The sequence below is a fragment of the Glycine soja genome, chromosome 17 (assembly GCF_004193775.1).
Source record: "Glycine soja cultivar W05 chromosome 17, ASM419377v2, whole genome shotgun sequence".
NCBI classification, from domain to species: Eukaryota; Viridiplantae; Streptophyta; class Magnoliopsida; order Fabales; family Fabaceae; genus Glycine; species Glycine soja.
This window is the reverse complement of record NC_041018.1, coordinates 1,309,214-1,336,944: the sequence shown is the minus strand read 5'-3', so window position 1 is coordinate 1,336,944 and position 27,731 is coordinate 1,309,214. Positions and strand designations below refer to the sequence as shown.

Sequence of the window (27,731 nt, the reverse complement as noted above, 5' to 3'; positions counted from 1 at the left end):
TTTGTCTTCTTTCACTCTCTTGGCCTACTATTCTTAGTTTTCTTTTCGTTTGGAGAAAAACTTATGCAAGATCAGTAATAGATCATTGTCAACAAAACTTGTGTAACAAAATCTCTTGGATGATTTCATTACCTCGTAATTAGTTTCAAAATCCAAGTGAAGAAAGGACAACTTCTTACCAGATCAATATGAAATTCAGATATAAAATGCCAAATTTTAGAGGGAAAATTGGAGGCTTGTTGAAAGGAATTAACAGTGGGCACACTAGTTTTACTGCTCTCCCAAGGAGCGCAAAATTTAACACAGATGTTGACATCAACACAAGACACAACACGAACAGGAAGACAAAATATAAGATGTTCCATTGAGATATAAATTATCATGTCTTGTATCATATCTATCACAGATAGGCACCCTTCATAACTACTCTTCCCAAGTTCTCTTAGAAACAAAGAAAAAGATACGCTAGGATGTGTTTCTTTTACCTATTTTGAAAGTTAGTTATTTAACGGTCTAAACTAAAAATAAGTAGTTATGTAAGTTTTTGCTCTTTGTGAAATCTTAAATTTCGAATTTTAGCCCTTTAAACCTTCTTGCCTATTTTTAATCTCGTCTATTTTTATTATTGCTCATAATTGTTTCACATTGTTTCTCATATTTTGTGATAATTTTTTTCTTTCACTAAACAAAAACAATCTAATAACAATGTTTAGCTGAAATAAAATAAAATAATAAAGAAAAAAATGACAAATTTATTTTTTAATTTGATTAGAGAATAATTTAAAGGAAACGTAAGAGAAATGTTTTAAAAAAATTCAAAATTTTCCTTTATTAAAAAACTTTCTTTTCAATTTAAATTTCAATTTTCCCCTCTCATATTTTCTTTCCACCATATCAAACGCACCTTAGATATTTTTGTATTCGTCATCCTAAGACAAATTTTCCCAGCCAAATATTTTGTCCTGCATTCAACCAGAATTTCTAATGCGTCTTCTACCCAAACAATGCATTTATCCAATTCAAAATGTATTTGACGGTGAAAATGTTCTAATGAGATCATTAATTCATAGGGGGTATTGAATAGTTAAGGAGGATAACCGATGTACGTGAGATAAGGTAATCATGAAACTTTGACCAATGTACCTTGCAGCTCAGACTTTGTTAACTATAATTTATAAATCCAGTTGTCATAAGAAACATACCGTGAATATCTCCAAATGTTTTTTCTTTCTTTCTCTTGCTTGAAACACGTTATTAATATATACCGTTCACATTTTTTTGTTACAGTAAAAACAATTGAGATGAAGTTGTTAATAATAGATGATGGAAATAAATGGGTAAAAGAAACTAACAAACACTTATCTAACATAAAATTGCAGCATGCATGAAGCACCGGCTTCATGACCTATATAAATAGCAATACATCCGTTTATGCCCTTCCAAAAAGGAAAGTTATTAATTTGATACATCATAAGATCAAATTACTAAAGAACTCTCCTTGGCTTCTTTTTCATCACATTGCTTAAAGGTTCATTATCCTGCAGGCTAACACGAATTTCCTCATTGCTTTGTAGAATTCAATCCATTTTCCTCTGCAGATTTCTTCTGAGCTTGCCCTGGCTTACTTTGGATTCCCTGGATGGTTAAAATACATAGACCAGAAAGCAAAAAAGGATGAACACCCATTCTGGATATACAGTAAAAGGCTAACAGCCTTTAAGCAACAAAAGTAAAATGATTCTTTAACCCAAAAACCCTTCTAGTTATGAAAATTTGAAACTTGCCGTGAGATATCCATAACTCTCCCATATCCTTTGATGAAAAAGAAACTAACATTAAACTCTGAAATTACAAAGGGGTTGGGAGGTAGATCTGCAACTTAATGCTACTCACATAGCTATAACCAAGTGACACAAAATACGACACACACCTCTACAAGAGCCATTAGATCTCTCTAAGAGGCAAACCAATTACTTGTTCATGTCATTCAATGGCCTAAATGTTGATTTGGATAAAATATATTTTTAGTCCTTGTGTGACTAAATATAGTTTTAGTCCTCCAGAAATTTATTTTTTGGCCTTCATAATTTTTTTTCTAAAAAAATAGCTTCTATCATCATTTTCTGATGTCATGTCATACATTTAAACATGTCATGTCACCTCAAAATAGTTAATAAAATTGTATGCAAGCATATTTATAGGGACTAAAAATATATTTAAACCTCTTCATTTTTAAACACTTTTTGTGTCTGCATACTCTTTCAACTAAGTTATCAAAAAAGAAAACGTATTGTATTACTCAACTTCAGACTTGTATAAACACTGAAAATGGGTATGATACTATGATGCAGACAAGACTTGATGGAATCTAGTTTCATGACAAGGACCATTTCCTTTTTCATACTCCCATTATTAGAGTACAATTTTTCACTTACTTCAATAGTGCTTGTTTCAATTTTCAATAGTATATATAAATAATAAAAAAATGTTCATTTTCATAACCAGGAGGCACTCATCAACCAAACAAGAATGGAACTATGGCATAAATATCCAATTAACCTTACTCTTTAGAGAGGAGGAGGAACCATACTAGGAGTTACATTGAATAAAGGTGGTTAATAATTAAATTCAAAGTGAAAAAAAAACTTTAGAAACAATAAGAAATACAAAAACAGAATATTACCTAATTCAAAGTGATAAAGGAATAAAACTTATGATTAATGTCTTTCTGGAATATAATGTTGGACTCATACCAACAGTTTTGAATTCCTATCATCTCATCCTTGAATCACATATAGTTACAAATTCTCAAAATATGTTATGTCCTAATTTAAACTTGATGCTTTAGGTGGATGGAGAGATATTACTTAGACTAAGATATATCCCTTCAGTCCACGTCCTTAAAGTCATACAATACCATGCAAATAATCTAGTATTGCAGGATAATAACCATACAGAGAAACATGAAAATTCAGGACCAAACCCCTAAAAGGAACCATTTTCTAGTTTCAAGTGGTAAGAAAAATATTGATTTCATTTAGCAACTGTGGCAGACAAGAAAAAAAATATCAAAAGCACGAAAAATGTGTATTAATAAATCACTTACTGCTCCCTTCTGGTTAGTCAACCTTCGTGATGATGGAGCTCGGGCCACTGAGGAAGCAGCTGCAGCTGCAGCAACACGTATTCTGCAAAATAAAATTTTTGTACCATCACAATTCAGATTTGCAGTTCCATGCTTCTCTGCTACCTAATTTTTGAAAGCATGTACGCTATTACCTCTTATGAACATCCACATATTCATCTGTCTCATCAACAATTTCTTCCTGTATTGAAGAAGTGCGATAATCAGTTTTAAGGGTTAGAAAAAGATAAACATGGGACAGACAAGGGGTAATGTCTCAGAAGACAGAAACTTACTTGCAGAAGTTCTTCAAATACATCTTCCAAAGTGATAATGCCAATCACTTCACCATCTTCAATATTTTCTGAAGAGGGACCATTTGTTGTGCCATCACTACGTTGCAAACCAGACAGCTTATTAATGCTGGAAGGCTTTGAAGGCTTGGCTATGTCAACAACAACACTTCCTGATTTTGCATCCTGCTTCTGTAGCAATGGAGTGGTCAACTGTGAATCCCCACCAATGCTTTCGTTTTCTTCATTTTTCTCTTCATCAATGATTTGTGGAGTTTCTTTGCCTTTTCCCCTAGCCTTAACAACAGCAGCCATATGACTACTTCCCTTTTGGAACTCATTTAGTATATCATAGAGAGGCATATCTGATGGAACCCTGTACATATAAACCCCGTACACAAACTTTGGATACTTGACAATTAGTTTGAAAAAAAAAAAAACATGAGAATAAATTAATAAAGACAAGCACACCGTGGAATTCTCCGGATGGATACAGCACTGACAGGTGTCTCTGTTTCTGGTCGTACAGTAAGAAGACTTTTGACCTAATTTAAATAGAAATAATGAGAACAAAAAACCTAAAAATAATAAAATGGGAAAATATAAAGTCAAATGTGGAAAACACACACACCAGTAGAAGCCCAATAATATTCCTTGGATTTCCAGAATAGACAGGAACTCGGCTGTGCCCGCGAGCAAGAACTTTTCCCATTGCTTCCCTGTTTTAAGATTGGCAGCATTTAAAAAATATTAAGTAAAAATAAAAGAGGGGAAAAAACAAGAATATTCTACTCTTTACATATGCTTTATATCTTCTAATCAAGTATTCTACTCCCAACATGCAACCAAAGTTAGGTTCCACTAGTTTTGTGCGAAATAACTAGAGAAATGTTTTCTGCAGGTTCTAGCAATTGGTACAGTGGTAAAGAAATATTCAGCAATAAAAAGTGAAACCACTTTCGAAACAAAAAGGTCAAAAAGTGAAAACAAATGAATTCATTATAAACAAGAGAAGTCGTTTTCAAAACAAATTCAATCACCTATTTCTGACCTGCTAAAGAATAATGACCAAGAAATTAAGAAAACTTACCAATCCAACTTTGAATTAACATCCAAAGAAAATGTTGATTCAATAGGAGTCATAGCCTCCTCTGCAGTCTGTTCAAAGAGACAAATTAAAACACATTAACAAACAGAAAAGCAATTTGTAAAGCAAGCAGGAAAACAATGTGTTCAATGTGCCTCATATAAGTGAACAGCATAAAGAATGATAGTTAAGTTAATAACGAATTAAAACACAAAGAAAACTCAAGTATGCAGATAATGCATTATTTATAGAACAAGATTACTGGAAGTGGATGACCAAATTGGCATCAACATAGAGTGGTATGGTGATAATATTTAATCAAACACAGTTTCCCATTCCAGGTCTAACACCATTGAGTATTGACATTTCCGGGCATCCCTAAGTAGAGGACAAGTCACCAGGTACATGAAGTAAACTTCTCATGTCTCAACTTTCTACCATCATCAACATCAACATCAGCATATATTAGAACTCAAGAATAGGTAAGAAACTTCATATTATTGAAGATCATAAACTGAAAATTGTATTTGATTGGCATGAAATGGAACACTAACAAATAGGCTGACATTCAATGTGGCAGGTGAATTGCAGCACCTACCTTCTCAGTTAAATCGAGTGCTCCACTGATAATTGTTGTTTCATCATGTGTAAGCTCACCACCTTTCCCAGCCTATAAACAAGCAAATTCGACTTATATGAATCAAACACCAAGACAGGACAATGAGTAGCTTCACCAATGTTGACCTGACTTATTCTGTTTATTGAAAAATAATGACTAATTTATACCTCCTGGCTGTGAATGGAGACAAGGGCTTTTAACTGAGCTCGCCTAAATAAAGCCTCATTATGCCCCAATAGGTGATCCAGAACCTGGAACAAAAATTAGTGAGAAAAAGAAACACTTAAGGGCATCATGATTAAAATAAAATCCATCATCAATAAACAAGAAAAACTGGTGCTCTATGTTTTCTGGTGTGAAGAGCTAGTGAGATTGACCAGAGTTGCATCCCTAAACACATGCCAGTAAATAGTAATATTTCTCACTTTCTGTTGCTATCATGCTATAGCATTTTTTAAAACTAGGAAAGACAGATGTAACTATCTCCATGAACAACTTTAAAAGGACCTTAATTTGTACACACATCATAATCAACATAACATTTGCATACTAATGACTCGTGGAAAACCTTGAAATGATTCGCTATAATTTCCATTTCTTCATTCTCTTCTCAATTATATTATATAGCTTATCAAAAGAATGCTAAGGAACAACAACTGCAGAAAAATATACCTTTCCAACTGGATAAGAAACTGGGTAACAGATAATCATTAAAATCCGCACTAGCCATGCAAAGTTGGCACCTACAGCAAGACCATATCTACTACAAATTGCTTGTGGAATAACCTGAAATCAAAGAGGTGTATTTCAAAAAAATATATATATATATAAAAAGTACTTCATAATATTCATTAGGTATAAATATTGAGGCTAAACTACAGAATCAGAAAGACAGAAAAATTACATACCTCCCCGAAAAATAGAACGAAAGTTACAGAGAGAATGATAGCAACAAACTGATTGAATAGTTTATCTAGGTATAACGGCAAAGCCTGCAGATTGCAAGTTTCAAAGCCAATGGCTGTAAAAAGTTAGGCAGGATCTTGGAATCAGTATGAAGTGTACAAATAACCCATATGAAGCATAAATAAGCATACAACCAGTCACTAGCTAGTGCCTGCCCATGGCATAGAAAAGCATATTCAGCAACAAAAGTGTGGCCATTTGAAAGAAATTATTTTAGTAATTAAAAAATTTGACCATGGGACTAAAACTAGTCTACATATCCTGACTTCAGCAACAAACAATAAGTGTTAAAGCAGTAAAGTCACTCATCTCAGGAGCTCCTATCATAAAAAGTTTGAATGAGAAATTAACTATAGGCAAAGGGGGGCAATGCAATTGAATTGAATGACCTCCATGGCAACAGCATTACATAGAAGCAGAGTGACAAGAAGCTGGTGTTGTTTTTTAACCACAGGAAGTATGACCGCTGCATATACACACACGACAGAAAAAGATTAAAGTACGATAATTTGGGAGTGAAAGAAGAAAGAAATGAGTACGAGTATTCGGAAGTACCAGCTTGCATTTTCTCAACAGGAGAACCACTCCGCTCGAGAATCTCGAGGTCGACGAGACCCAGAGACATGAGTCCGAGGGTGAGACCGGACATGATGCCGGCGAAGAGGACGAGGAAACATGAGATGCCGGCATAGACGAACCACCAGACCGATCGGAAGGGTATGCTTTCGCTGCAAAGGACAGGGAGAGAGTGGTCCCGCGTCAACATCCGAGCCACCATTAACGCACTCACTGCCCTCATCGTTTCTCTCAGTCTCTCTGAATCCGATTCACGATATATAGTTTATAGGGCTGGCCGGGTCACGCGAACGGGATTGGACAGTGATTCACACCACATCGCAACCAAACCACAGATCCATTTCATCATTCTTCCGTTTCTTGATTTTCAATTCAACTCTGTTTATTTTCATTTAATTTTAAGTTAATACTTACTAGTTACTAGTACTCTACGAAAATTAAATTAATGCATGTGCATGTATTAACAACTCGTCAACCACACCCAGCTGTCCTATATTGAGTGTCTACGTCTACGTCAGATGTAAACAAAACAATTCACTTAACTTTTTTATCTTTTTCTTCTTCTAATTACTTATTATATTGCTTCTCTCTGTCTCTCTCACTCACTAGGTATATATAACAATTATTTGTTTTTATTAAAAATTGACAAGGATCAAACGCCCAATTCCCTCTCGTATTAAAAATTTCAAATATTGTTTCAACTCAAATCTTACAAGTAATAATAATCATTTTTTTACCAAAAAAGAAATATATAACAAAGCAAATTAAATTAAACTGGCTAATGTAGTTTTGATTGGAATGAATTGGTCAAGCGCAACCCAAAAATAAAATTTAAAAACTCAGGCTGTATATCTATTTTGAATAAAGATGTAGAGATAAGTCATTGCAAATTAAATAATTTAACACACCGCGACTTTCAAGTGAGTCGGTTCTAAAAAATGGTTGACAAATACAAACACCTTGCCTGCTTATATATTTTTAAATTTGGCTCACCTTCAGTCAAAAAAATAAAAAAAATAGCTCACCTTTGCATTTGCAAAGTTAGACTAATCTGCGATGAAATAGGTCAATTTATGAGCTTGTTTATTTTTTTTATTTTATTACTAGGTAATAATGGTAAATTTTTTTACATGTTCTTTTTTATGTTTTTGGATTTTTCTTTTTTTACACTTTTTGAGATTTATTTTTTGTTCTTCATTTTCTTTATTTAATAAGTCAACACACCAGATTAAAAAGGGTTATGCTAAATTAACTTTTTTCCAATTCACTATAAAAGTAGGCCAAATTTAACTAGTTTATCTTTGAACCCAACTTATGGTGTGAGTGGACCAGTACTGCTCTAGTTTATCTTTGAGTAAGCCAAATTTTCTTTGCGAGAATTCTTGATGCCATCAAAAACTGCACCACAAAACCAGCACCTAGGTCAATAACATTTTAGAATGGATAGGATATCTCTTGTTTGGAAACTCTCAAAAAGTCATTCACACCTTTCCATTCATCTCTTGAACCAGTTGTTTAGACTCTTCCTTGACAAACCATATATACGCAAATCCTAAATTATCTATTGGAAGCTAGACTGCCATAAGATAAAAACAATTAAAATTACATCCCTTTTTCCCATTCATATCATTAGTGTTCTCATCTGTCAACTGATTGTTCCAATTTAAAATTTTGCTACATATAACAATGCTATAAATTCAATATTAAGGCTAAGCTAAAACCCCGTGAAAGATTAAAGGAAATGAATTACAAACAATAACACTAACAAAATCATGATGAAATCATCATAAAACAGAAAGTAATAACATCAGACGCAATAATAAAAATCAGCACATAACGATGAAATAGCAATTTCATCATTCTACCTATTACTTTTTCTGTTTTTCATCCTTTAATATACCAGAGGAATTTATAAATCATAATGTGTATCCAAAAAAAGGTAAAGGTATCACAACCTATTATTTGTCAACTTCTTCAGCTCACGTGCACTGTCACAAGGGAGTGAAACTAAGACTCGTATATACAGTCACTCGGGGTCGATCTGGACCGTTACAATAGGATCGAACGATGCTCTCGGCGGTTGTACCTTGTCATTACATTTTGCCAATCCAGTTTCTGTTATCTGTCCCAACAAAATCACCACTTTTGTATAGCAAATTAAGCACAAGACCGAGACTGAAACCGAGTAGGAAAATCATCAAGAAACACAATAATAGTCTTGAGTATGGTCTAACGTAGAATCAACTTGTTGTGACAGTGGTATCTCCGATAAACTCCTTTCAGTTGAATCAAAGGCAACAATAACATTCGTTGATATGCCATAAGTTCATAACTAAAAATAAGCCAACCAATTAATGACACCGTTTAAAGACACACATACCACACCTCTCTTATTTCTTGCCTGCTTGCTGCAATAACTTCATGTATTTGAATTCATATTATCTATTTATTTATTAATTAGGTACGCTTTTTGAATTCACATTATCTGTTGTTTATAACAATCTTGTCATCTCATTTATTTTATATTTTAATGGTATGTATTTTGATTTCTCATAAAATATAATAATAACATAAATTATATCAACATAATTAATATTAAAAAAGATATTATAATAAATTTTATATTATTATAATTGAGTAGTACATTATTAATCAAACAATCCACATAATAAAAAAAATTAACCTGATAAGTATTTGTCCTGTGTGTTGTTCTCTTCTTATACCGTATTGCTTGATAAAAGCAACTAAGAAGACAAGTCTTTCTCTGTGCATGCGACAGATATGTCAAAATCTGAAATTGCAAAGTGCGGAACAGATATAATAAGAGAAAACCATGACTTACACACGCTTTTGAAATGCTGAAGAAACTTCACCGACAACCTCAACAGGATTTCAATGGTCAACTCCTGCGGAAGAAACACCCTCATCATCTCATTCTCGCTTGCTTCTCCTGCTACTACTGTCTCTCTTCATTTTAAGGCACATAATTGTTATTTCATAATGAAGGTTAAATTTTTGCCATTGTTGGAGCTATTTGTTGCTTTTATTTTAAGTTTTTAACACTAGTAAAGGGAATTAAACAGGTTTTTTTTTTGAACATACTCTCTCCTGTTTTTTCTCAATATACACCACTTTATAATTTAATTTACAATCTACGTTATTTTGGACTTTTGTGTTTTGATTCACATTGCAAACTCAAATGAATTTAAATACACTCTCTCTCCTTTTTGTTTTTTTTTTTAATTTAAAATATTATAAAATATAAATATTATATTATATAATTTTTTTAATTAGTTTTAAAATTACTTATTTGTGAAATTAAATTTTATAATTTTGTTTTTTATTTTTTTAAAAGAAAATGATATTATTAAATATAATTATTTTTTTATTATTTAATTTACTTAACATATTTTTTAGGTGAATATTTTTATTTAATATTTGAATTTTCTAATATAATTATATTACTAAATATAATTAGTTTGTTTATGTCATTATATTTAATTAAAAATTATAAGACTTTTTGTTTAACAATTTATTTACAGAAGAATGTGCATTATGAATAAAATACTTAAATCATTACACTTTGGCTAAGAAAAAAACTTAAGATAGAAATATGTTAGGATAATTGTTTTATGACCATGTTACCGCCAAATTCCACATTTTTTTCTACTTTACCGTTTATTTTCTTCTTCGTCCATCTCAGTGGGAATGCAAACGGGACGACCCTTTGCAATCCTCTTTCTCCTTGAATCAGGACCCATTGATCTCGTTTATATTCTTGTTATCAGATTGATTCGTGTGACAGTAAACCAAAGAAGTTCTCATAGACGTACGTGCAAAATATGTTCTAAGGTGAATAGCATCGACACATAGTTCATGGGATCAAAATTGACAGATTTACCGTTAGTCATGACATGAGGACACAGTAAGTGTTTACCCTGATATTCACCACAATCACACTTTTGGGATTGTAACATTACTTTAAACCTTCCAGGGTGGTTTGGGTGTTTGAAGTGGGGATTGAGTCTATGTTATAATAAAAGTATGATTATGTCTATCAAATTCATTTACAATGTGTGTATTAGATTCTTGTTGACCGTTTCATTGCATCAGAGACGACTTCAGAATACTGTGAGCCAGAGTTGATCATTGCCTGAGTTTGTCGACCTCTAATAGCAAAGAGTTGTGCGGCCTTGAAATACGTCTCCTCAACCAACGATGACATCGACAAATGTCTTGTGTTTTTTAACATTAAATTAACAAACTCAGACAAATTGGTAGTCATATGTCCTCAACGTGTTTCTCCTTATCAAAGCATTGTACCCAATTTTGTTTGGATAATTGATCAAGCCATTCAGCTGCACTTGCTTATTCGCACGAATATCCCCAAGATGTCGTCAGTGCATCTTCTCAGTGTATGCATAACTTGTAAATATTCAATCAATCTATTACGTTATAAAATTTGATTGAAGGTAAAATTTAATGAATAAATAAAATAGATTCTCACCGGCCAGCATGAGTTGTTTCTTTAAATGTTTGCAGTTTAAGTTACCGCAAAGAAAGTTTTGTGCAATGGATCAATCACTCACAACCAAACTGGTATTTATTTTCAAAGTCTCACTCCGACACCAATGCGAGTTCCTCATGACTCTTCTTTTAATACACTCGAGCGTAGAATGCACAACACCCTTCAACTAACCAATGATCAATTAGTGGATGAAATTTACTACTGACAACCATTCATAGATACAGGTCAACAATATTTTTGTCAATATCTACAATTGAAAAATGATGATGATGTTTAAAAAATGTTAATATGCAATGAGCAATAGTCGTGTGTTGACCCTATAGAATTATTATGTACCACCATTAGAATACCAGATGTGTTATACTCAACCTACTTTAATCAACTATGACTTCTACTCATGATGTGCAATTATGTATTACAACGGGAAGTGAAACATATCACGTCAAGGTGGGTTTTTGGGTTACTCCTTCAGTGGAACAAATCTAATAAGATTTGACATTCCTTCCAGATGTAGCATGGACAAACTCAAGCATTTAATCAAGCAAGTTGCACCTATAGGAATTTCCCCTTATGAAATTCACGAATCACAATTGGTTAGACGATTGTTCCTTCGACAATCAGGTCATGTTAAGTATTCAAAAAATTTAATTGAATATGAAATAATAGAATTGAAAAATGAAAAAGACGTGCTAAAGGTGTTAGTACAATTCAACTATTGGAAACGATTCTGCATGATAGAAATTTTGGTTACTTTTAACAAACCATTAATCAAAATAGAAGAAGACATGTATCCTCCTGCACAACATATTTCAGATCATCATTAATTTTATCACATTTGCGTTGTAATTGTATTTTTTTAATATGTTTCATTATTTTTTATTATCATCTCAGTTACTATACATTAAAATTTTATGTCTATTGTATAAGATAGATGTATCAATTATTTTTTCACTGTGTTTTTTAATTTGTTTTAATACTACTAACTAATTTTCTTATTTTTTAATTAACGAACATAACAAAAAAAATATCAACAACACATAAATTTAACTACAAAATTACATACAACGTAACTAAAAAAATGTACTCTAGTTTTATCCAATTTTTTTATTTTTCTTTATCTGTATATTTTTTTTAAAAAAATAAAAATTTAATTTATAAAATTTAATTTAATAAATAATTAATTTTAAAACCAATTAAAAAATAATATAATACAATATTTATATTTTATAATATTTTAAATAAAAAAAAACAAAAAGGAGAGAGAATGTATTCAAGTTCATTTGAGTTTGCAATTATCGGATTTCTTTGACCACGTTCGTTTGCAAGGTGGTGGGAATGAAAACATAAAGTCCAAAATAGTGTAGATAGAAAATTAAATTATAAAGTGTTGTATATTAGAAAAAAGCATGAGAGAGAGTGTATTCACAAAAAAAAAAAAACCAAATAAACATATAGTAACAAAAAGAGGAAGTAAAAAAAATATCCTAAAAACATTCAACCAATTAAAGAGAGAGAAATACTGATTTAATTTTATATAAAAATTCGAAAAACATGTGTCATAATAATAAAAAAAAGGTCATGTAAATACATGAGAAAAAAAATACAAATAAAAATCATTCCATTTTAAAATATGAGCATTCAATTTTATTGTTTAAGGAAAATGGTAAGAGTAAGAGGGGAGTCAGATACCGTTTTTGCTACGAAAATCTACCTAAGGAGAAGACTTAGTATGTTTGGATTAGATACAATCTATTTAACTATGCTTATGAATTAACTTATTTAGAGTCTAAGAAAGTGAGGGACATTTGGACTTTGCTCCTAACAGGGAACATCGCTTGGATGGATTTATTTCAATTTGGCGGGTAACTTCTGACAACATTGAAGTATTGGACGTTGACCTTTGCCACAGCTTTTAATTGCATATGGGAGAGTCATGTTGTGACGGTAGCCACATTTTGATGAATCCATTCCTTGACAAAGGAGACGAGGCTATGTGCAATTTATGCATGCATGTCTTCAGGGAAGCGTGCTGCATGCTTTATCAAGCTGTTCTCTTTGTTGTTGTTGGCTGATGCCTTTGGTGTAATGCTTTATCGTGGTTTTTAGTTTGGGGCTTTGCACCTTTTTGCCCAAATAAAAAGAAGCTAAAGTTTTATAAATTTGTATAAATAAATATTAAAATAAGTATATATATATATATATATATATATATATATATATATATATATATATTAAGAATGAAAATTCTATTACATGATTTACAAATAAATAAAATTGCATAAATACTAAACACAAGATAAAATTGACTGTCGTGTTTACAGAGACTTCATTCATACAAAAATAGCTTATGCAAGTCAAATTCTAAGCAATGAAGATGAATGTTTGATTTTTTAAAACTAAAGTACACAAATTGAAAGTATCATAAAAGTAATAAGCGTAACAAGAAAAAATTCAGCACAACTATTAAACCAAAAACACTTACAAGACAGAAAAAGAAAAGGAGAGAGTGCAAGATTTGTGAAGTTGTTGAGTGCTTAACTTTACTAAACCACTCTTGATACAATATTAAAGATGTTTCACTTTTTCATGCTCATTCAAGTATTACTCTCATCAACAAAAATACCCTAATCAAAATTCCCCTAGTAAAAGTGTCTAAATCACTTGACTCCTAATTCCTTAACAAGTTAAATAAAGTGACTTGGATCACAACAAGGATAAAAAAAACATAATTAACAAACATCATTCTATCCCTAGACATGAGTATTAGAAGCTACTTTCAGTTCTTAGTGATGATAGCATTTTTCAATGACTATCACACTATATAAACATGCATATGAGTGATCAAACTATAAACAAGATAATAATAGAAGAAAGTAAGCTATAACATTGAATGGATAGAAGAGATAATTACATCTACACCACCAAGCCTCCAGCAAAAGATGAACTATCCTCTCATTGTTATGAGATAACTTACAAGAGGAGGAAATACAAGGTGAAAGAGGAAGAAAATGATGAAGAATAATGGAAACTAGCCTAAGCTTTGGTCATTTTTGTTTCATTAGGTCCAAGGTCTTTGTCTTATCACTTTAGAACGCGCTCTACTTGTTGGGTGAGTTCTTCGTGAATTCCAAAAGTTACTTCCAAGTCGACCTTGCTCGTTGGGCAAGATGCACTCGCTTAGCAAGTTCTTCAAAAATTTCATATTCAATTTAAAAAATTTCACATCAGTGGCCTTTACTCGCCAAGTGAATCAACTTGGACTTGCTGGGTGAATTCGTCAGCAATTGAGATTTTGAATTTCATTTCTTTCACTTGGTGACCTTACCTCATTGGACGACCTTTTCAGATTACTTGGTCCTTCTTTTCCACTCTTTAGCTGCCATGTGCACTTGTCTGCATCAGTTCTCCGGTTGGGGGAGTCATCTTAACTAATAGTTTCACTTGGTGATCCAAAAACCCCGACAAAAGTGTAAACACTAAAAGGAAAAGATTAAAGGTTCTATTTAACTTTAATTCCTAACTAATTGAAGTTAAACTAAGAAAAAAAAATCATGGAAAAAACGGATAATTATTGTCTCAAATGTAATTATCCACAATTATCAAACTCAAATTTATTATACTACTGCAGTTATTATTTTAACTTCCTTTTGGCAATAACTTCTTTTAAGGTGACACTTTTTTTAGGACCAAATAGATTATCTATCTTTCGCTCTTTCTTTTTACAAGTGACAATTATTTTTTTATCTTACAATCTTGTGTAAATTATTCAAATACCTACCATTAGATCGACTTTAGTAGGTTAGACTATCACTCATTAAAGAACACATCGAATTCAACATGTTTAATTAATCCCTTCACGTGCTCTTGCAACTAGACGGCAAAATATGATAGTATGCTGAATTAATGAAACCATCAAATCTTTCTCCAATCATATATATCTAAACACTAAAAGGTAGTTAGCGTGACAAAGATTCACTAATCCCACAATTCAATCTGATAAACGTTCTAAAAGGAATGCCATAATGTGCATGTGTCTAGTTTTGAAGGCTTAAAAAGATTCTTAACTTGTCTTGAGTAGATACAGATGATCACGTTTCAATTATCAATTATATATATAGACGCATACAAATCTAAGGTAACTCTGTTTGGAGATACAATGACTGTGACAGACCCCAGAAGATTTGCAAAGAAATCCAATCTCTAATCTAAATGACCAGAGTAAGAATCCAAGTGAAAGATACACATAACAATAGAATTAGATCTACCTAAGATAACAAACAGATTTTCATAGAGGATAAAAGTTGAAATTTCAAGTCCCGGAATCTGACAATGAAATGATACACTCGGTAGTTATACATGACAAATTCTCTAGTACTGCATCAGCATCCTATAACTTTTTCATTCTTTCCGAACTTCGTTGTCTTCAATATTCATTAGGCTTCTTATCACCATTCGCACACCAGCCTTTTAAGCTAATAGTTATCCTATCTACTACAAGATTTTTACCACTTAGTCCCAACCCCCATAGCTAGCTCATTGCGTTGATCTTAAGAGAGTCTCTCCTATGAATTTAATTGACGTGAATGTACAGACAATAAGACGCTTTAAAGGAACAAAAAGTCACAGTAGCATGTCACTTGTAAATGATTGGGTCAACTTCAAATCAAGCAAACATTATATTTTACCCACTAGTGAAATACAAAATCAAAAACTACACAAAACTCCCAAGACCAACACTGCCAAAGTGCCTGAAATTCATATTCAGGCTGCTTCTCACATTTATGGTTACTATACATATTGACCAAACGGAGCTCATTAAGAAGCAAGTGAGGTGGCAAAGCATTGATCATCTTTCATGTGTTACCACCTAGTATGAAATTAGATGTTTGCCCCAGGACTAATCACATATGATCAGTTGTGCAGCATGAAATGTTATCAATGGCTAAAGGCCAAAATCCTGCCACATAGACAGGCAATTGCGACCTATGGCGCCACCATAACGGGCCTCCCTTCACAAAATTGCCTATGGTGGTAGGCAAAAAATCTGCCACGCCATTCGGCAAGAGTGACCATGGTGCTGCCATTTAACAACACCGGCAGCATCATCCTTAAGATTTTATCATTTTCTAAACTGAATGTACATGAGTAGTAGTCTCGAAACAAAAAAAGATTGGTCAAACTTTCTTTCTGACAAATCCCCAGCTTCTGAGTTCGCAGGTTTAACATTTGAACGAATGAATTATAATGATTAGAAGTAAATGGTGCATATTCACAGGTAAACACACACAGTGTCAAGCTTATAGTACAAACAAACTTCTTCAAATGCACATAACAACACAAACATCTAAGCCATAAACAAGACATAATGCTGAACCAAAAATCTATCAAGAAGACAAGAATGCTGCTAAAATAGGTAGAGTAATTCAAGCCTCTCTGGTTCACTGCTTGTCTATTTCATATTAATGCCCATATGGAAGTAAAAGAGTAACTTGATATTTGATTAAATATGTCTATCAAAGTAATAGTAATTTATTTGATAATCAAGACACGGATATAAAAATAAACCTCTCTAATTTGGCATGGAAGACAAGATTGATAACATTGACTTCATAACATGTCATGTAGCGTAGACAAAACAAGACAGCACAATTGCCAACATTATATCCTGTTCATATCAATAGTGTTGTCACCCATCAACTTAATGATCCAATTTAAGATTTGGCTAGTATCTTGCTAGCAATGCAATAAACTCCCTATTAAGGATAAGCTAAAAAAACATGTAAGAGGGGAAGGAAATAAATTGCAAACAATAACTCGATAATAACATGGTGATGAAATAATCATAAAAGAAGGTAATAACATCAATGGAATACAAAAAACATAGAACATGACCATGAAATATCAATTTCATTAATCTACCTGTCACTTCTTCATGCTTTAATATACCATAAGAATTGATAATATAAGATGAGTATCCAACAAATAGTAAAAGTATCAGAAAATATTTCACAACCTAATTCCTCTTATTCGCTTATTAAACATTTTCTGCTGGCTCCCTGTCACAAGGGAGTGAAAGTAGAGATTCTGTGTACACAGCTGATCGATATGGACCATTAGAATAGATTTGGTACTCTTGCAGCTGTCCCTCGTCATTACATTTTATCAATACATTACAGCCATCTGTCCCAACAATATCTCCATCTTCGGTAGAACATATTGGAAATAAGGAGAGACTAGAAAAATAATCAAGAGACACAACAGTGGTCTTTGTCCAAGATGACCTTACTTTGTATTCTCCCATCGCCCATATTTCTACCGAATGTCTGATCTCCTCCACAGCACATAGATTGAGCAATTCTCCCAGTACCGCCAAAACACAGAGTTGAAAATTGTCCAAATCAAAATCAATTGGTAGAAGTATCTCTGAAAAACTCCTTTCAGTTAAATCAAAAGCAACAATAACATCCATTGATACCTCAAGACTAAAAGCCAACCAATGAATAGCAGTGTTCAAGAACGACCCGACTTCATTATAAGCTATTTCTGCAAAAGACAAATGGCTAGCCTCAATTTCTTTCCAAGTATTAGCTCTGAGTGAGAAATACTCCATGTGGATTATAACAAGCTCGTCGTTGCACGATGCCAGAACTGCCAAGTAATCATCTGTTGAAGGGTCATACCCAAAACCACGAATAGATAAGGAAAACTCATCACCCACATCGAGACCCATGATATTAGATGACACAAAAGGTGACCATTTCACAAATTGGTGGACACCTGTGGATGGATTCCACACGCAGAGAGTATAGCGGAAATCCAAGAGTAAAAACCCTCTACATGAACCAATGATTTCAAGGTAATCAAAATGTTCCACAAAGTCACAATTCAATGCGGCAGAAGCAGAATCATCATTAAGGGATTCATTGAAGTCTATGGATAGGAATTCACGAGCAATAGGCGATAAGAACAAAAGTCTCTCAGTGGGTGCTGCCCCTAGTTTAAAATGTGAAGCAGTAAAGTGTGGATCAGAGATGTGAGAAAGCCATGACTTACAGACAGTTTTGAATCGAATAAGAGACTTGACGGGCAAGCGCAAAAGGATTTCATGTATCAATTCCTGTGGCAGATCCACCATCTTCTCATTCTCATTCTGGGCTCTCCTCCTTACTCCTCTGCGGCTCCTCCGTCTCTCTTCGTAATTACTATTACTATGATGCATACGTGAAAGGAAAGGAGACAGAGACCCGTAACGAGCGGGGCTCAGCCTTGGGGAGGAAGAGACACTCAAGACATTCAGTCAACCCCTTTTTTGATACGAGGAGACTCACAATCTGTATTTGTATTACCACAATATACTTTAGGTTAATTTGCTGGGTAAGATACATAGAATACAATAAAATAATTATTTCTTGTTCTTATCCACTACAGTATTTCTTACCTTATATACACATTAAAAATATATATTTATTGCATTTATTATAGCATTTAATATATTACATATATTTATTATATCCCCTAAAAAAAGCATAATATTTATGTCTCGGATTCTTATAATACGTTAGAGGTTCTCATAATATGTCAGTATTTAATTTCACTTTAAAAAGTGATCTGACATGTACCTTTATTATTTTTACATTCATTCTATTGATTATGAGAAGAATTTTCTCTATCAGTTAAAGTTATTCCAAAAAAATCAAATACAATTATTAACATTAAACAAATTCATAAAAGATATTAAAAAATATGATATTCTTCTATAAAATTTTCTACAAAACTTTTTATTTTTCTTGTAGGTTGAGATGTCAATACCAAATATATTTAATAGAGAAAAGATAATAGTACTCATAACATGTTAAATATAATATAATTTGTGAAAAAAATATAAAAAAAAAAGTAAAGAAGAAGAAAATTTAGAAGTAGAGCCGTCAAAATGGGGTTTCGGCCTGTGGGCCAGCCTGGCCCACTGTGGGCTAGAGGTGGGCCGAGCTCAATTAAAAAAAAATCGATATTGGCAACTTTTTAGCCCGGTTCACTTAGTCCGTGGATTAAGTGGGTTCAACCCGTGGGTTGGTGGGCTAGCCCATCAACCCATCAAATTTAAATAATATATTATTTTATTTTATTATTATTATAAATTTATAATTGTTAAGAAATTAAATTTTTATTTTGTAACTAGTAACCCAAATGACAATTCACATAGAACAAGCCCAAACAGCCCAATTGAATTAGCAATTGTTAATTTTATTAATGGTCGACAACGCAACTATGCAAAGCTTGCACCTTTCTTAATTTTTAAAAAATATAATTTCTTAATATTTAATATTATTTAATATATATATATATATATATATATATATATATATATATAAATCAATAAATTTATCTTTTTCTAAATATTTAGTATCATATTAAATATAATTGCATTAAAATTGAGTAAAAAAATTAATTATATTTTTAATTAAGCAGGTATTATCTTTAAGCATATTTAAGCCTATTGAAAATTTTCATGATTTGCTCCTTATGTGTATAAATTAAAAAGAAAATAGTAAATATAAATTTATAATTATTTAAATTTAAATCCATTAAACTTTTGCATTATAAAATATTTATAAAATAAATTTTTATTATTTTGTAATTTATTATAAATAAAATTTGTAAGTATTATGAATATCTTTTAAAATTAAACATATTGATGATCAATCTTCTCATGGGGTTATCATCATAAAATACAATATATCAAATATTATGATTTATTAAAGTAACTTATCATACATTTTCTTATGACCTGTATATTTCATATTTATTAATATTTAAATAAGTAAGAAGAGTAAAATATAAAATAATTAACTTAACTTTGAAATCATCAAAGATATGAGCATAGTTTTATAGCATATAATCGTAATAATTGTTCTTAAAATAATCATAACAATAATGTGAGTAAATTTCACATTTATATAATTTCTCACTCACATAATCAATATAAAGTAATGGGTAAAAGCATAACAATAATTGTTTTTAAAATAATCATAACAATAATGTGTGTTGTTTTATTTATTTGACTTATTAATGATATTGTTTTTTTTTCCTTGTAGATGAAATTAATGGTGATGTTGAGAAAGAAGAGGAAGTTGTTCTGGATTTCAGAGTCCATGACTCTAATATTTAATTTCAATAGTTTAGAAGTTTATTTTTGATGATATTTAAATTTCAATTATCTTAATGTTGAATGTTTATTTTGAAGACTTCAATTACTTTAATATTGAATATTTGGATTTGATTTAGTTTGGTTTTTATATTGGATTTTATTTTAAGTTGTTTGGAATAATTTTATTTTTTTTTACAAAAAAGGCAGAAAAGTGGGTCAGCCCGCATAACCCACCAATCCGTGATGGGCCGAGCCAGGCTGACATTTTGTTGGCTCACACAAAAGTGGGCCAAGCTGGGCTAGCCCACTTTTAGCTCAACTCGTTGCGGGCCAACCCACATGGGCTAGGCTGACCCGTTTTGATAGCTCTATTTAGAAGGAAGGATAATTATGTATATTTATTCAAAGAAAAATAACTTATTTATCAATACAAAAGATACAACTAAAGATAAATACAAAAAAATAAATAATGACATCCATTCTTAACAAAATTAGCTAACTAATGACAAACAAACTCGAGAAATCAGTTTAGACTTAAGAGCCAATTGAAATTCAGCAGAATCTGGTCTCCTTCTCTTAGGAACTAAGATAGAACCTCTCTGATGATCCCAGAAGACTCCCTCCGATCCTGGTGGCTAATATACTGCTGCTTAACCATCGTTAAGAAATGACACCCTCTATCATAAATCCAAATATAAGGGTAAAGGGTGGCAAGTTTCATCATAGCAACACAATAAGCTCTTCAAGCTCCAACCAACTCTATGACTCCTTCCAGGCATATATGCTTTTATATTTCAGTCTTTGAGAAGACCCTTGCTTCAACGTGTGAATCTTCTATTCTTCTTGAGTGTTGGTCCCACCCTTACTTGCAGCTCCACTGGCCGATCACTGAGGTACCATATCCGGAGCCTTGAGTGTAGTCACAACAGCTATCAAAGCAGCCACCGAGATTCAACAAGAAGACAGTGGAAAAGTTTATGGGCACTGACAATTATAAAAAAATTGCTAGAATAGCTTTTCCTTTTTTCTTTTTTTTTTGGGGGGGAGGAAAGGGACGAATAAAATGTGATTGCCGATTTTTCATATGATTAAAATTTGTAGGCCGTTGCCCTCTTGGAACTTTTTGATGATCCAGGCTTTGCAATGGTAACATAAATAAACCTGCCATAAAAAAACTGCATCACAAAACCAGCACCCAGGTCAATAACATTTTAGTTGGATAGGATATCTCTTATGGAGACTCTCAAAAGTCATGCACACCTTTCCATTCATCTCTAGGACAGCCAATTGTGCAGACTCTTCCTTGACAAACCAAATGTATGCAAATCCTAAAGACTGCCCTGATTCTTTATCTATTGGAAGCTGGACTGCCATATGATAAAATCAATCAAAATTAAAGGTCCTTAAATAGATTCAAGACTTTCATAAAATGATATTCCTTTCATGGAAAACATATTTTCTACCAAGTATCCCCTGAAATGAAGGTTAAATCCAAAAATAGCATGGCTGAACAGAATGCCAAAAACCCAAAAAGAATTTATTATTACTTAGAGTAACTTCACCAAACTCTGAAAACACCTTCATCAAATGTCCTTCGGAGGTTGAGAGAGGAAGCCCTGCATTGGCCCACCATGAAAACTTCAGTATAATGATTAATCACAAATAATGGAAATGGAGAACTTATTATTCAGACTAACATTGCAGGTAGTGGATCAATCAATATCAACTCAGCATGTTACCATAGTCCACATGCAATACAACATACTTTTGTCATGATGATACAAGAGTCGAAGGGATCCAATGATTTCTATTCAGTTGTGAAGATGATTGGTGACATCTACAAAACATCTTTAGCAACACTGAAATAATACTTAGTATTGAACTAAAGGACACACTGCCCAGGATAGTCTCTACTCTCTAGAAAACTTGTGAAATTCCAGCATGTAGCTTTGCATTCCTAATAAAGCTGCAAAACTGGGTCAGGCTCAAATAACCCAATAAAATGTGTGGGCTAAGCTAACATATTCAAGCCTGAAATTTGGTTAACTTCTTCGGGCTCAGCTCGAAGTTGGGGGTGGCCAGCCTTTGGTGCTAGCATATCACCATTTTTTTATTTGAAGAATTGAAGTCTAATTGCAAATAAGCTAGCTCCCTAATTTGTTATCAGTTATAAAGCACGGACACCTCAACAGAGCGACATTATAAGCTAGCTCCCTCCACCGTGTCACACTTTATAAAAAAAATATCAGTCCGGACACCTCTCCAAGACTCCAACACGACTTGGACACTAGCCTAAAGAGTGAGCCAACACCTACTTTGCCTTAAACACTTCTCATGCACTCATATCACAATTTTTTTAAGGTCAACTCATTATAAATATTGTGAGGCTCATAGTATTTTTTTTTTTTTTGTGAGGCTCATTATTAAAGGACTTAACTAGTTGTTTTAACTTTTATGAGATATATGATGCATCTTCTTATCTTAGGAATTTTATTGGAAAAGATTGCATTGTGAAATGATCCCTCTTACTATTTCTTTTAGGGTCATTATCATTATCATATGAAAATTGTAAAGCGTACCAACTTTATTTTTAGAAGGTGAATATATATAAATCTTAATTCTCAAGTTAGATTTTTGTCCAGAGACAGAAGCAGCAGATAGCAACTCAATTATTATCCAGATAAAAAAACTTCGTACCCCATTGCCCAGAGGCTCTTCGCTATGCGAAGGTATGGGGAGGGGTATTGTACGCAGCCTTACCCTTGCATATGCAAAGAGGTTGTTTCCGGATTCGAACCCATGACCAACAAGTCACCAAGGCACAACTTTACCGCTGCACCAGGGCTCGCCCTCTTTATTATCCAGATATATACATGAAATTAATTTCATTAAGCAATTGAGATTAGCTATTCAACAAACGAAAACGACATAAAATGAAAGGCGATGGAGGGAGAAACGTTACCTTTGACGAAGATTTTGGGTGAAGAAGGCAAATTGCATGGGACAGAAGAGGTGCAGCAAAACGACGCGTTGCGAAGAACAGAAGAGGCGGAAACTGAGAGTGAAGGAATAGTAGCACACTTTAATTGGTTCAAAATTCCGATTCGGCGAAGGGATACATATTGAGGTGGTGGACAATAATAACATGTACTGAATACTTGAACTTGAACTTGTTGTGCCATCGGAAGGATTTTCGAAACAAACTCACAACTTCCCTTCTTGTGAAGGTGATGACATAATTGATGTAGGTGTCTGAGACTATTCTTTGGGCCTATCTAGAGTAAAATAGCCCAAAAGTGTTGTCCATAGATGTGTGTGATGGGCCGGTACAGAGAGATCTTAAGAAGAAAACGGGAAATGCTGAAGCCAGCCTGTTCTATAATAAGATAGACAATAGAGTTTAAATTTAGGAATGAGGAAATAATCTCTTGTAATTGTTTCACTATACAGCCCTGTGTTGTTTGGGCTATTTGTTATTTTTATGTTATATGTTTTCATTAATATTGACAAAATTGTTACATTCTTTTATTTTATGTTTTTAACGTTTTGTGAAATAAATTAAAAGCGAAGTAAAAAAAAAAAACTAGTCTCCTAAAAACAAATAACTAATTAATGAGGAAAAATATGAATTTAATGTTCTAAAAGTTCAAAAGACTTATCATGATAAAAATAACATATAAAAGTATTACTTTTTAAAATATGAGGATTCAATGTTCTTAATTATGTAAGGATTTGAAATGCAAAGAAATAATCTATAACTTTAAGTTTTACTAGTATCTTTATACCTTGTAAATATAAGAAAAAGTGAAAAAAAAAATTAAGAGGAAATTAATTTAATCAATAAATATTATTTTACAACTAATGAAAATTTTTAATACATTTAAAACTTTTAATTTTAAAAATTACAGAAACTGATTTGATACAATAAAAATATGTGCCACAAAAAAAAAGTAACTTTGATAACAAGAGAAGTTACATCATTTTTTAAGAAAAAGAACTCAAATATATTATACCAGCTAGCCAGGGTTATTATTTTAATTAATTTCTTTCAAGGTGTAACTTTCTTTCTTGGCTACTAAGAAGAATACGATCGATCGAATGGTACATGTTTAACTAATCTGTTCATCTATAAAAGAAAATAAAAAATAATCTGTTCACATGCGCATGCAACTTAGACGGCAGAACATGATAGCATGCTGAATTAATGAACACATCAAATCTTTCTCGAATCATATACTCTAAAAGGTAGTTAGCATGACAAAGATTCACTAATCCCGCAATCCATCAATCTGATAAAAGTTCTAAAAGGAATGTCATAATGCGCATGTGTCTAGTTTTGCAGGCTTTCAAAGATTCTTATCTTGTCTTGATCGAGTAGATACAGATAATTGATTTGTTTAGAGTACGAAAAACACACAGCAGGCTAATAAGTGAAAGACTTGAACAATATATAGTTTGCAACTTCATTGTTATCACGTTTCAATTATCAATTAATTATATACATAGAAAGCTCGCATGCAAATCAAAGATAACTTCATTTGGAGATACGATGAGACACCGGAAGATTTGCAAAGAAATCCAATCGATCTCCAATCCAAAATGATCCGAGAAAAAATCTAAGTGGAAGATATACATAGGAATAGCATTAGATATACCGAAGATAGCGTAACAAAGATTTTTATAGTGAAAATTGACCTAACAAAATATACTATAAAATCTAACTCCCAAGCTTATAAAAAATAGTCGTTGTGCCCCCAACCTCCAAAACCGTGTATATAGCTAGCTTGCTACGCGTTTCTTAGTTGTAAAGCAGCTAATTAACGTGGACCATGTAGGACATATTTATTAGATCACCCACTCCTGCTAAGGACGCATGCTAGCTACGTAGAAGACCCAACAATTACATACTATATGGTATGGTAGTAATTAACTTGGCCAGAAAACAAAGTAGGAGCTGGGAACAGACAAAGTGAAGGGGCCAAAGCAAAATGAATAATTTCCACGAAGGTACAAATTGGGTAGAGTGACGTATCAAAGTGGAGACGAGAGAGCTAGGAAGGGAACAAAAAATTCAATAGGTATTATAATTAATTAAAGAGGCGACCATGCCAAGACCCCAAAATTGGCAGCTCCTACCACACTTTTTAATTTGTTTGTCTTGGCCAGCATGCACACGTGCACATTGCCTTGTAGTTATTAGATAATATTGAAAGGAGAAGATATGTACGTAAAGTATTTATTGTCCCCAAGGCCCAAGCTACAAAATGCCGGCACCGTCGGGTTTTCAATTTTCATCACATAGATACAGCCTCCCTAGCTATTAAGAATCTGCTAAGAAACACATCCTGGGTATCGATCTAGAGCTCTCTGATTTCATTATACATGATACTAAAATGGGATAGAAAATACTCAACATATACTAGCTTCTTTTCACCTATATGATCTGAAAGTTGAATATATAAATTTATCATTGATCAAACATAGCTGATAGCACGAATGTTGTTTTTTAGTATATAAGTGGGATATTTGAATTTTACTAAAAACATATAAATGAAAAGAAAAGAGTAAAAAAGCTTTATTGTTTATTTTTATCGCCAAATATCTCTTTTTTCAGCTGCATCATGCGCTGTGGCTCTAGCGCGATAGCATCCTCTAAGTTGCAATTGCAAGAGCAGCGGCTTAATTGTAAGTTTGTAACAATTCAATTCACCGACAAGAACCTTTCACCTATATCTTTTATGTTTCAATAATGATTCCAGGACTGCCAAATGAGTATTTGTAGCGTTGAAGTGCTCATTATTTATGTTTCTTTCAGTATCCGGTTATTGCCTTTTCTTGGTACATATTGTCCTTGCTTGTTGCCTTTTCAGTTGGTTTTATGGAAAACATTTATTTTAGAGTTTTCGGGCTGATAATAATAATAATAATAAAAAAAAAATTAAATAAAAACTAAAAACAAATTTTAGTCTTTAAATTTTCTTAATTAATATATTTAAAATTAAAAATTATGTAAGATTAATTAACTAAAAAGGTACGTATGTTCTTTTAGATATTATATGGATATCTTCCACCACATGCAATCATTCATGTGGCTAGCTGTATATGAAGGTTTCAAACTCAAAATTACTAATTATTTTGGATTTTTTTATCAGTTAATCCACATATTTACTAACATACTCGTATTATTTATTAAAAATCACCTAAGATTTAATTAATATATAATAAACATTTTGTCTTTTAAAAACGTAAAAGGTAACTTATTTAAAAACAATATAATAGAATTGTGTACGTCAATTTAAAATTCATATATTATAACCTTCCACCACTCTTCCTTTCAATATCTTCCTTCCTTGTAGCTTCTACTCTTAAAAATCAATTTTACACCAGTCATCTTCCTTCACAATAAGATGGAATTATTTACGTATAATACCTAACGGTATATTGTCACTTAGAATTCCCAATTTTGACCACATGTATGATAAGATTGATAGGACACTTAAATTTCATCTGTATGTCATTATTTTAGCAAAAGACACTTTGCACACACTTGATGTTTTCCTTTTTGATAAGATGAATATAGTTACGTACAATGGCTCAAAGGAACACTATATTGTCACTTAGTACACCTATAGCACAATATGTTGACCACATAGATACGATTGATGGGATACTTTCATTTCTAAACTATCATTAGCAAAAGACCCTTTGATTCTTTTTTCGTCGTCTATCATAAGAGTATTTGTTGTATTGGTCACTAATACGACTATCAATTTAGGTACAAAGGGGAGTTTTAGATGTATCTCCATCAAGCTGTATAGCTATCTTACTATATATAACCAAGTAGTAAGAAAAGCAGAGCACAACAAAAGTTGGTCACTAATACGTCATAATCCGTATTTATTTTTTAAATATTATATTTTATAAAATTGTTTTAAATTTATTCTTTAAATGTTAGTCTATTTTTGTATTCTTTATCAGTTTAAATAAAAAACACACACAGACCGAAGCTTGTAAGTATTTCAATAAAATATAATATAATTAAATATAACTTTATATTTTTATATCTAAACTTACTCGATAGGGTAAATTACATTAATGGCCCTTGTATTTTTTTAAATTTCACATATGATATCTTAGCTTTTTTAATGTAAAAATATATTTAATTATTTTAAATATATTACTCTATATTTTTAGTAACAAAAAATACAGTAGATTGTATATCCCTATTAAAAAAGATATTGGAAACATCTAAAAAGAAGAAATATCATTAAATTTTCAAGCAATACATAAATTAAAATGTGATTGTAATACTGTAATATATTCTGTTTCATAAATTTGTTAAAACAAGATAAAGAAGAGTAATTAAGTTTTGTCCACTATGTGGCCAGCCTTT

At 32.2% G+C, this 27,731-nt stretch overlaps 3 protein-coding genes across 4 annotated transcripts; all 3 read right to left on the bottom strand.

The window, feature by feature from the left end:
• Positions 1-1,302: 1,302 nt before the first annotated feature.
• On the bottom strand, positions 1,303-7,047 carry LOC114391914 (DUF21 domain-containing protein At4g14240-like). The gene is made up of 13 exons (XM_028352927.1): positions 6,645-7,047; positions 6,479-6,555; positions 6,032-6,115; positions 5,796-5,909; positions 5,291-5,374; positions 5,103-5,174; positions 4,508-4,575; positions 4,049-4,136; positions 3,889-3,962; positions 3,421-3,793; positions 3,280-3,326; positions 3,107-3,188; positions 1,303-1,635 (listed from the first exon to the last, which is right to left on the bottom strand). Exons 1-13 carry the CDS (start codon positions 6,886-6,888, stop codon positions 1,561-1,563), a joined length of 1,482 nt encoding a protein of 493 aa, XP_028208728.1. The 5' UTR covers positions 6,889-7,047; the 3' UTR covers positions 1,303-1,560.
• Positions 7,048-17,074: 10,027 nt separating this feature from the next.
• LOC114391411 (F-box/kelch-repeat protein At3g23880-like) lies at positions 17,075-18,524 on the bottom strand. Its single transcript, XM_028352415.1, has one exon. It carries the CDS (start codon positions 18,410-18,412, stop codon positions 17,228-17,230), a length of 1,185 nt encoding a protein of 394 aa, XP_028208216.1. The 5' UTR covers positions 18,413-18,524; the 3' UTR covers positions 17,075-17,227.
• A 2,185-nt stretch (positions 18,525-20,709) lies between these two features.
• Positions 20,710-23,598, bottom strand: LOC114392577 (glycine-rich RNA-binding protein 4, mitochondrial-like). 2 transcript variants are annotated; one of them, XM_028353764.1, is made up of 4 exons: positions 23,301-23,598; positions 21,886-21,954; positions 21,599-21,705; positions 20,710-21,499 (listed from the first exon to the last, which is right to left on the bottom strand). In XM_028353764.1, the coding sequence occupies exons 1-4, from the start codon at positions 23,518-23,520 to the stop codon at positions 21,419-21,421; spliced, it is 477 nt and encodes a 158-aa protein (XP_028209565.1). In that variant the 5' UTR covers positions 23,521-23,598; the 3' UTR covers positions 20,710-21,418. The 2 variants fall into 2 exon arrangements, with proteins under 2 accessions (XP_028209565.1, XP_028209563.1); XM_028353762.1 differs by having other exon boundaries at positions 20,710-21,513; positions 23,301-23,592.
• Between the last annotated feature and the right edge of the window lie 4,133 nt (positions 23,599-27,731).

What these genes read in the sequence shown, in the direction of transcription:
- LOC114391914 (XM_028352927.1), bottom strand. Translation starts at nt 6,888, where the DNA reads ATGAGGGCAGTGAGTGCGTTAATGGTGGCTCGGATGTTGACGCGGGAC. An exon ending in TCGTTCTATTTTTCGGGGAG is followed by an intron (nt 5,910 to 6,031) that starts GTATGTAATTTT and finishes CTTTGATTTCAG; the next exon opens with GTTATTCCACAAGCAATTTG. An exon ending in TATTTGAAGAACTTCTGCAA is followed by an intron (nt 3,327 to 3,420) that starts GTAAGTTTCTGT and finishes TCTTCAATACAG; the next exon opens with GAAGAAATTGTTGATGAGAC.
- LOC114391411 (XM_028352415.1), bottom strand. Translation starts at nt 18,412, where the DNA reads ATGCATCATAGTAATAGTAATTACGAAGAGAGACGGAGGAGCCGCAGA.
- LOC114392577 (XM_028353762.1), bottom strand. Translation starts at nt 23,520, where the DNA reads ATGGCACAACAAGTTCAAGTTCAAGTATTCAGTACATGTTATTATTGT. An exon ending in GTTTGGTGAAGTTACTCTAA is followed by an intron (nt 21,706 to 21,885) that starts GTAATAATAAAT and finishes ATCATATGGCAG; the next exon opens with TCCAGCTTCCAATAGATAAA. An exon ending in TCCTAGAGATGAATGGAAAG is followed by an intron (nt 21,514 to 21,598) that starts GTGTGCATGACT and finishes TTTGTGATGCAG; the next exon opens with TTTTTTTATGGCAGGTTTAT.